General features: G+C 33.6%; 1 protein-coding gene across 1 annotated transcript in view; it reads left to right on the forward strand.

Moving 5' to 3' along the window:
* Positions 1 to 1,535, forward strand: part of LOC107621681 (probable WRKY transcription factor 13) — a 3,035-nt gene extending 1,500 nt beyond the window's left edge. The window contains exon 3 of the mRNA XM_016323701.2: positions 1,101 to 1,535. Coding sequence (XP_016179187.1) covers positions 1,101 to 1,272 — 172 coding nt within the window. The 3' untranslated portion in view covers positions 1,273 to 1,535. The remainder of the gene's footprint in view (positions 1 to 1,100) is intronic.

An 11,534-nucleotide genomic window follows, 5' to 3' on the forward strand; every position in this document is an offset into this window, starting at 1 on the left:
TAGACTATACTTCTATACAACTAATTAAATTAACAATAATGTTTTCAAACGATCCACCTAAGAAAATATAACAACCAACATGAATGCATTACTAAGCTAGCTGTGTATGAGAGAAGCAAGGGTTAACTCTAATTTCTATCTAATGAATAAAAGATTAGTTACTCAAGTAATAAGCTAATTATAAATTTCTCAATTGTCTTGAGAAGCAAGGGTTAACCAAATTCTATAGAGATATCAAGATAGGAAAAAAAAAAACAATATTTACGTATTAAAATGTGCTTGGCATACTCCTATACACACTTTAAATTTTTTTTTTAGTTAAATAAATTGAACAATTTTCAATTTTAAGTACCACAATACATCCACACTATACATTCACACACCCACACAGCATTAAAGGACTCATATTCAAGCTAAGATTTAAACTCAAATACAACGTATGAAAAAACATATGATTCTACTAATTGAGTTAAACTGCCACACTTTTAACTTTTAGATAACATTATGGAAGAGAATTCAAACTTTAAGCCCATGCTTTGGTGATGAAATCTCCAATAATCATAATGGGAAAAGTTTAGTCTCGATTAACACAAAAGTTTGCTCGTCGAGAATTGAGATGGATTTTTTGCTACTGTTCATCATGTGTATGTGATTCATGATGTATGTTATATTCATTAGAAAGAGATTGCGTGAAAACGTGCTTCAATTAATGGGGTAGAATTTTAATATTTTAAGAAATTATACAATTACCCATCTCAAATAATAAATTACAAAATAACGCAACTATAGTTAAGTAATAACCAATTAAAATGTGACAAATCACGAAGGGTAACTTACATGTTATTTTAGAGGGAATTGGGTAGAATTCACCAAATAATATATACACACTAAAAATCAATCATTAATTTAATTATTATATATTTATATATAAATATATATGTTATTTAATTTATTTTTAATATATATTTTATATTCATATATATATTTTATACAAATAATTAATTTAATAATTAATTTTTTGTATACACTTACCATAATCAAATCTGTTATCCGGCCTGGTGATCTAAATTTGTTCTTTACATCTTGATGAATATATATAGAAGCTACTACCGTTGCACAGAAGAAAAGTGTAGAGTGAAGAAACGAGTGGAGCGCTTAGCTGAGGATCCAAGGATGGTTATAACAACGTATGAAGGAAGACATGTTCATTCTCCCTCCAACGACCTCCAAGCATCCGAAACTACTTCTCAACTCACCGATTTCCTGTGGTAGTAATTGTCACCAGATCCAACATCATGCCATCATATTTTACATCTTTATGTATGTACATCAGCATGTACTATATATAATATTCTAGTACGTGTATCTACAAATGATGATGCATCACCAGCCACTTGCAAAAGCCACGCCTTAAATTAACTGTGCCTGTACCTTTTTAGTTCTTTTTAAGTTTCAAGTACCCCATGATGAATGCATTATGTTATACTGAGACTTGGTGTAATTTTATAAACTCTAACAAACCAGCAATAATCTTACTGGAGAAAAAGTCTAGAGGGCAGTACTTTTATTAAAATTTGACCAGTATTTAATCATTAAAAAAAAAGTGACTAATCCTACATTATCAATAAAAATTTCACACTATTAAAATACTAATAATAACTAATTGATAGCTACAAATCGCAAAACTTGCTAGCCTCTTAACACTCATCATTTCTATAATTTGTCTCATAAAGATGAAATAGTCAATTCATATAATAATATAACGTATCATACTGTAAGAAGCTAAAACAATTGGGGAAATTAAATGGGAACACAGACACAGATCAGAAATAATAATCTCCATACTTTATTTGTTTAATTCGTTTTTCCAAGGAAGCATTATCGTATTCAATGTTAAGAACTATATATAGCATTTTTACAAGGACAAGATGAGTGTCTCCCCCTCCCCTCCCTCCTCTCTCTGAGNATAAAATCAATTTTTATAATTTGTTCTTTTTTATATTTAATTTATCGACAAACAAAATACAAAATACTAATTTTTGTGTTTCTATCTTTTATATCTTATTTTTAGTGTTTTGTTTTATTTTGTCCTTTTAACCAAATGCTGCATAAAATCTCAAAATTACAAGATCGATCATAAATAAAAATAAGACAAACTATAGAAATAAATTAAATGGTATCAGATAATATAAATAAATAAATTACTTGTTCACATCTTTTGATAAAAGATTACATTTTGATCCTGTAACACCCTACCACACTTAATCTTATGCTTAAGTCATAAAATTGAAATAGTAAAGTATTACGACCTTTAAAAGTAAAAATATATATAATAATAGTGAAAGAGATATTTAACTAGGAGCCTTGAAAAAACGAATAAAACAAAAACGTAAAGTAAAAGCGCAACGCTCAGGAAACGAGATAACTTACGTGCTAAGAAATCTAAAGATAATAAGTATAAATAGACAGAAAATGAGAATAGAGAGTCAAGGATACAAAATAACTAGCTTCTAACTCAGCCTACGAAGCCAAGGCTGGCCGGAGAATATTTACATACATATATACATATCCCAAAAAAACCCAAATACCTATACCCTAGCTCTCCTTTAAACTCTAAGAGGAACAAAATAAACAAGTTTCTTAGAGAGAAAGCCACGCACATAATATATAAGGTCCTGGAAATACCAGAGGTAATCCAAGAATGCCGACACTCAGATTACTAAACTTGAATTTTGGGGGCAAAATTCCTAATTAGGTGGGTAGGATGTAAACCCCGCTGAATTAGCACATAATTAGTCAACAAATTAAATTTTAATAAAAAAAGTATAAATGTAAATTTAATAGTAAAATAGGATAGAGACAATTAAAATGAAAATTTTGACACTAATTTCAAAGAATTTAGCCCAGAATTGGGTTGAACGGGCCAAACCGGGCGAACCGGGCCCAAGGCCCAACTCAGCCCTTTCACTTTTAATGAGCCAGCTTCCCCTTTCTCCTTCTTCTTCATTTACGTTGCACAACAAAGGAAGAAGGGGGAAAAAGCTTTCAACCCTAACCTTCACTTCAATCCAACATATCTTCTCCATCCGAGCTCCGATCGCCGCACTATTTGCGGCCACGTGTCCACCGCGTCGAGCTCTACGATTCTACTGGAACAATTTCGTTGGTAAGCTTCACTCCTAATCCAGTTTCTCTACCCTCTTGATTTTTGAAATTTATGTAAGTGGTAGTGAGATTTTGCTTTCTTGATGCTATAGGACCCAATTAGCTTGAGAAAAACATTCACTCTTTCTTATATGACGCTTGGATAAGGTGAGGATTCGAGAACCCTAGTTAATTTCTTGAATTTGGGTATTGGATATTGAATTTGTGTATGGATATGTGAACAATGTGAACTTAGGTGTTTATGCATATGTTGGAACTTGATTTTGGATTGGTATCAATGCTTTGGTAATTTTTGGTGTTGTGGGGCTGTGTGGTTTTGGCGATTTGCCTTGGACAATACATGAAAATTGGCCAAGGTATGGTTTTGATTTTCGCATATATAATATATAATGTCATGTGAAAACTTAAGCTAGAGAACCATAGGATAAGCTGGAATGATTATGTGTATTGGATGTTTAGTAATAATGATATGGTTTGAGCATGTGTGGTGTTCACTTGGTTTTGTTGGTATTAGAATGATGAATGATGATGTGATGATGTTTGAAGAACTTGTGACCATGGCAATATGTATATATATAGGTTGGTATGTTGATGTTTGTTGATAAACTTGTGAAGTTTAGGTTGAAGTGAGATGTTATTGAATTGAGAAATGGTAGGATTGTAGAGATTATTGTAATATTGTCAAAAGTGTGTTATATTGATGATTATAGGTACGATGAGTTGGGTTGAAAAGAGTTTTAAAGAGAAAATGAGGTAATTAAAAGAGTAAAGTGACATTGATAATGACGTGTGAGACACTTAATGATGTTAAATAATTAAGGATGATGAGATGAGATATGAATCACTGTGAAATTGAAGATGATAAATTATAAGAAACGATTGAATAACTTGAGTTTAGGGTGTTGTCTCCCCATGTCATTCGGGATTTTTACTGAGCTTGGGGTATTGTTTTCCCCATGTCAGCTTGGGGTATTGTCTTTTCTCCCCATGTCAGTTTGGGATTCGTCCCATAGATATTATTGAGCTTGGGGGCGTTCTCTTCCCCATGTCAGCTTGGGGATTCTCCCCATGGTGTATTTTTGAGCTTGAGAACATGTCGGGAAGGCTACGTAACCGACAGTTGATATCAACAGCCACAGGACAGGCATGCATAATATGTATTTGTATGTATTGCTTGTTTGTGCATTAATTAGAGTTGTCTAATTGATTATAATATGCTAATGGTCATAATTGATATCTATATTATCTGTATTCTACATGTGTTTGCTTTGTCTGCTTGTTTGTCTTTGTAATTACCGAAGATGGAGGAATGGAGGAACGGAGGAAAGGCGGAGAGATTGAGGATTCTATTTAAGTTCCAGTTAGATTTAAGGAATTGATTTTAGTTTAGAAAGCCTTAGAAGGACCATCCTGATTTATGGTTTCTGTTTAGTTCTTTAAGTTTTATAATCTGAGTGTTGGCGTTCTAGCATTACCTCTGGCATTCCCAGGACCTTATACATTATGTGCGTGACACCTTTACCATGCTCACCTCATACTGTGTTGTTGATTTCAGATGCAAGTCAAGAGGCACCTTGCTAGGCGTCTGGATTACTGAAGCGGAGCGGTTTCTGGGTTCTTTTGTTATTTGGCTTGTGTATATATGTCCTTAGCTTTCTCTCCAAGAAACTTGTTTATTTTGTTCCTCTCAGAGTTTAAAGGAGAGCTAGGGTTTTACCTATGTATTTGGGTTTTTTGGAATATGTATATATGTATGTAAATATTCTCCGGCCAGCCTTGGCTTCGTAGGCTGAGTTAGGAGCTAGTTATTTTGTATCCTTGACTCTCTATTCTCATTTTCTATCTATTTATACTTATTATCTTTAGATTTCTTAGCACGCAAGTTGTCTCGTTCCTGAGCGTTGCGCTTTTACTTTGCATTTTTGTTTTACCCGTTTTTTCAAGGCTCCTAGTTAAATATCTCTTTCACTATTATTATATATATTTTTACTTTTAGAGGTCGTAATACCTTACTATCTCAGTCTTATGACTTAAGCATAAGATTAAGTGTGGTAGGGTGTTACAGATCCTGATTTATTTCTATATAATCTATTTAAAATTCCAGCGAATTACAATATATTACACAACCATGGGACCATAAAGTAGTTTTCATGCAAAGAGAAAAAAAAATGTAAACCGTGGGAAGGAATAAAATCTAAATCGTTGGACACTCCAGCGATTTATAAAGATTTAGCATAGGAGAAACTGTTGCTGGTAGCCACAGTTTATGTTGAAATAGCTATATAATTTTGTTTGACCTAACCATGGATTACTCGTTTTCATCCTTTTCCAAATTCTTACTAGAGAATTTCTAGAGAAAATGACACAAGTATCACGTAAAGGTGGGGTCATGCACGAAGCAAATCATCTCTATCGACTAGAAGGCATCGTCCATGTTACTGGAAACATCAATGAGGAGGTTAGTGTAGAAACTTTTACTTGATTTAGAAAATTTTCTATTAGATTTAACTACAAGAAAAACAATGAGTATCATCGGATTTACCGTTGGATTTATTGTCACAGAGTAGCGACAGATTTACCAGAAGTAAAGACGTTGAATTCGTCAAGTTAATTTATTACCATCGGATTTACGTTTCTGACGGTAACTTCACCGATAATAATTGCAGGGAAAACAAAAAAATGGGCGCGTAATGTAGGATCGGATTTACCGTCGAAAAAATCTGTCGGTAAACCCATTTAGTGAAATGTTGCGTTTTAATGACCCACAATGGATTACCGTCAGATTTATCTGACGGTAAATTCGACGATAATCTTGCCCTAAATTTGAAGCACAAACACTCTCCCCCTTCATTTCGAATATGTCTCTCTCTTTCTCTACCCTTTTTTCTCCCACTCTCTCTGTAAGCATTCCCTTTCCCGCCGCTTTGTCAGCCCTGCCGCCGCCTCTTCAATCCATCTCTCTTTCTCCCTTTTCTTCTTCCATTCTCTCTCTAACCCTCTCCCTCCTGCCCTCTGTTATCCCTGTCGCCATAACCTCTCTGGCAACCCATCTCCCTCTCACCGCCCACCACTTCTGCCAGCCGCTACCAACAACGTCGACCAACCAACATTCTCCTGTCCACCTCTATATTTGCATTCTTCAGTAAATAAATTGCTGCTTTATTTTTGTTAATTTTAGGATTAATTTAGTTTTTAGTTGTTAATTAGTATTATGATTTAGTTAGAAATAATTTTTCTGTTTAGTGAATTTACGTGGTTAAGATAGGATTAGATTAGGTTATTAGAATTTTGTGAGTTCTAATGCTGTAATGATGTAATATTACTATTGTTGTGTTGCTAGTTTTGAATTGGAATTGAATTTAGTAAATTGGTGATGCTCAAGATTGAATGCATATATTTCACATAGTTCAACTTATTATATTCGAATAGGCATATTACTAAATGTTTGTGAAGTTGAAATGTGCACTTACCTTTTTTGTTTTATTTGATTTCAACGGATAATGTATTTTTTTAACTAAGTTTAACGTAGTTTATTTTGATTAAGTATTTTGAATGATGTTGTGATTTTAGCACATTTTTAATTGGTATGCTCTTTGCAGACATGATGACAGGTAGATGTGTTGCAGATCAGCCTAGTGGTTGTGGTCGTAGTAGAGGGAGGGTTTCTGCCGGTACCTTGATAAACCATAATTTTATGGTTTATCTTTTATTAACATGAGTGTATTTTATCAACTTATCTCGCACTTATTCATGGAAAAGGCATGCTTTTGTGAATTTATCCTAATTGTGCTTGATTGTGAAAAACATGCTTTTTATGCCTTTAAATTATCGAAGTTAATCCATCTTTATTCTATTCGATGCCTTGATGTGTTTGTTTAAGTGATTGAAGTTTTAGAAGGCAAAGATGGCTTGGAAGAATGAAGGAAAAGCATGCAAAAGTGGAGAATTCATGAAGAAGTGAAAGATGTGTGGAGCTGTCAACCCTGACCTCTTAGTACTAAATTGATTATAACTTGAGCTACAGAGATCCAAATAAGGCGGTTTTAGTGGAATTAGAAAGCTAACATTCGGGGCTTCAAAATGATATGCAATTGTCTATAGTGGACGTGAGTGCACATGCTCGCGTACCCAGCTTAAAAGTTGCGTACGCGAGACACCAAAAACGTGGTTCATTAAAGAAACACATGACCAACGATTTCTGAAATATTTTGGGCCCAATCCAACCCATTTTCTAAAATATTTCAAGCCAAACTCAAGAAGGAATAAAAGGGGGAGCAATTAGGGTAGTTTAGTATCATGTTTTAGGTTATTTTCTAGAGAGAGAAGCTCCATCTTCTCTCTAGAATTTAGGGTTGTTAGTTTAATTTCTCTTTAATTTCACTCTTTAATTCTTGTTTTAGTATAGTTTCATTTATATTTTCATGCTCTATTTCCTCAATTCTCTTAGTTTCTCTTGTTAATTTCTCATTTTTGCCATTTTTAGTTTATGAACCCTCTTGTTAATTTCAATTTTCTTTAATACAATTTGCTATTTGATATTTTATTGATGCTTAATTGAGTTGTTGTTATTAATTTCTTGTATTTGGTAACTATATATTTTACTAATTCTTGAAATTTATGATACTTTATGTTTATGCACTCTAGGTGTTTGATAAAATGCTTGAATTAGTTTTAAAGTAGATTTTTAGCATTCTTGACTTAGAAAGAGAAGCTTGGTAATCTTGAGTCATTAATATCCAACCTATGTTGGTTATCTAGAGTTGTTAATTAATCTTGTTTCCATTGATGCTACTTATGGATTAGGATTAACTAGGCCTATTTGACTTTCTCTCAATATGAGGATAACGTAATATGATTAACTCTTGGTAATTATTGTGTTATAAATAATGACTAGGATAAAAGACCTTGATTCTCAACCCTTGCCATGAATGCCTCTTTAGTGTTTGCTATCTTTAGTTGTTTGATTTACTTTCTTGTCATTTAAATTCTTGCCTTTTTATCATTAACTCCCTTAATCTCATAACCAATAATTGAGAATTCAATTGCAGTTCCTAGGGAGAACGACCCAGGTTTCTACTCCCGGTTAATTTGATTTGAATTGGGTTGAACTTGTGACAACTAAAACTAAACTTTGATAGAGATTCCATTGTTGGTCTAGAATATGCTCGCAACAAAGAGATTCTTTTTATTGAGTAATTCTAGACCGACATAAATTCTCCTATCATACCCCTAGGAATTCTGGATCCTCTCCCTCTACTCTGACTATATTGGTGACGTTTACAGGTTGCGGGTGCATTGGCACAACCGTTCATTATGGTCTCTAACCCCAACTATCCGCTTAGTAGCCCACTGTCTCGGCAACGCCGCCTCCAGCGACAGGCACCGTTATGCTGGAATCCTCTCATGGAAGCCAGCAAGCTGATGCCTCTCTACCACCTCCAATTGTATGGATGATGATTTGGCTTAATAGCGAAACGACGTAAGTACTACTTTAAGTCTTTTATATGCTAAAAGAGTTTGATAACTCATGATTAGTGGTTCTTGATTATTGATTCTAGTTTTAGTTGACAATTGGTGCTGTTTAAGTTAACTGTTGATAGATAGAGTTTGTGGTGCATTCCAGTTATTATAGATGAAACTCTGCTGAATTTTTTAAAAAAAATCTCTATATATTATGGTTATTTGCTTCTGAAGTTTTAATTTATGCTGCTATTGAGACACAGACATCACCGTCTTTTTCGCCATCTCATCAGGGCCAGGGGAATGATGACACGACAACTACCGAGATCCTTAGTGATTGAAGCTTTGTTTTTTACTGTTTCATTGTATTTGATTTATTTTACTTTTAATTTATTATAATTTAACCACTAATTGGGTGAAAAATAAATTTAAATAAAAAATTAAAATTAAAAAGAAAGAAATTAAAAAAATTGCATCTCAATATATATATATTTTAAAATTGTCATTACCGTCGGATTTATGGAGGACATAATCCGACAGTAAAAGTGCAGAAAATAGGATATTGTGGCGCCAACGCTACCATCGAAAAAAATCTCCGGTAACCACATGATTTTTCGAGCAGGTAATTTGTTGCAGAATCTGACGGTAATTACTGTCAGACGAAAAAATCCGACGGTAACTTATTACTGGCGAGATTTATACCATCAAATTTTATTAGATTTTGTTAATTTATTGATAGAAGTCCATTTAAAAAATAGTGATAATGTCAATGGTTGTGTTATTGTAGATTAAAAATGCTAGTATTATTGTTTATTAATTAGTGTTGATTCATAAGATTTGAAGTAGACAGTAGTGATAAGGGTTATTAGAGTTAGATAAGAATATCTAAATAAAGTTTAGGATAACTAGTGAGTTTTTTTTTGTCATATGTTTGGATACTTTGAATAAGATTGGAATGGCATTAACTTATTTTAAATCAAAATTTATTATTGATTATTATTCTTAGAATTTTCATTAAATTTTTATTTTTTATACCATTATAGTATGTTTTTAGGTTTGGATTTCTAATTACTCTAATTATGTGTTTACCAAATATTTTTTAAAAGTAGCAACTTCTTCCTCTATATTACAGTCGACTCGTATTATCAGCGTTAGGAGGCAACATAATATACCTCTATACGGCTGATTCATTCCATATTTGGAGGTCGTCAGCTTATACCTCCTCATTTGGCTAAACAATTATTGGTTTAAGCTAGATAAGCCTTTTGTCAGCGCATTTGTTAAGAGGTGGCATCTAGAAACATACACCTTTCATATATTATTTGGAAAGTGCACCATCATGCTACAGGACGTAGCCTACTAGTTAGGTTTGCCTATTGATGGTGAGGTGATAAACTCATATTTCATGAGTTCTTTTGTGCTTAATTAGAGTGATTTATTCAACTCTTCACCTACTTATTCACATTAATTGCATGGTTTTACTTTCCCTTTCTTATTATGTCATGTTGTGAAAAATATGTTTTCTAAGCTTTAAAATTAATTATTTTAATTACCTTTATTTCCATTCGATGCCGTGATTAGTGTGTTGAGTAGTTTCAGATTTTCTAAAGGCAGAATGACTTAAAGGATGAAAAAGGAAACATACTAGAATGGAAGGAGTAAGCAAAACGGAGCTTTAAAGAAACTGGTATCCACGCGATCGCATGGACGACGCGATCGCGTGCCAAGCACGAATCAGAAGCGACGCGGCCGCATGACTGACGCGACCACGTGGCAAGGAAAAGCTCCGAATGACGCGACCGCGTGACACACGCGGATGCGTGACAGAGGCCACGCACCAGAAATTACAGAATATGCCCCCAGCGAATTCTGAAGCCCTTTTTGGCCCAGATCCAAGTACAGACAGCATAGACCAGAGGTTATAAAGTGTAGGAATGCTTCCATTCAAAGGGAGCTCGCATATTTTTACCTTTCAATGATTTAGATTTAGTTGAGAGGGAGATCTTCTCTCTCTCTTTTAGGATTTAGGATTTCTTCTTGTTTTAAGAGTAACTCTGGATCCCAGGTTTAATATTCTTTTAGTGTTACTTCTATTTATTTATTCCAACATTTGAATTGATTATTATAATTTGATTTATGAATTCTCTCATGTTACAGATTGTTATTTGAATTAATGATAATTGAGGTATTTTCAGTTTATGATTGTTCTCTTTGATTTAAGTTACCATTGCTTCCCATCTAAGGACCTCTTTATCATTCCAGCAATTTTACTTTTCCCCTTTTGGTTCTGGTTAAGAATTTAGTAACTCAACAGCTATTAAACTCAACATAATTGATAATCGTTATCTTGTTAATTGAGCTGAACTTAAATAATCCCAACCTTTTCTGAGAAAATAATTAGGATTCGAAGGTCAATTTAATTAGTCCCTTGACTTTCTTTTACCCTGGTGAAGGTTGACCAAGTGGAGTTTAGATTCAACTTTCATTATCGTTGAGAGAGATAACTAAGTTGGACCTCTAATTTCTCTACCTTGCTAAAAGTTGCTTTACAGTTATTATTTATTCTTAATTGCCATTTAATTCACTCGTCATTTAAATTACTTGCTTCTCACCTTCTAAACCCCGATTACAACCTTTATAGCCAATAATAAGAACATACTTCCTTGCAGTTCCTTGAGAAGACGACCCGAGGTTTGAATACTCGGTTAACAATTTTTAAAGGGGTTTGTTACTTGTGACACCCAACACGTTTGTACGAAGGGGTTTTTGCCGGTTTAGAAACTATATCTACAACGCAACCGTTTTTATGAATTTCTTTACTAGTAGAAAACCCGATGTCAAAATGGCGCCGTTGCCGGGGAACTGCTAACGTGTGCCTTATTATTGGTTATTGTAAATATTTTTCTTTT

This window comes from Arachis ipaensis, chromosome B10 (genome assembly GCF_000816755.2).
Source record: "Arachis ipaensis cultivar K30076 chromosome B10, Araip1.1, whole genome shotgun sequence".
NCBI classification, from domain to species: Eukaryota; Viridiplantae; Streptophyta; class Magnoliopsida; order Fabales; family Fabaceae; genus Arachis; species Arachis ipaensis.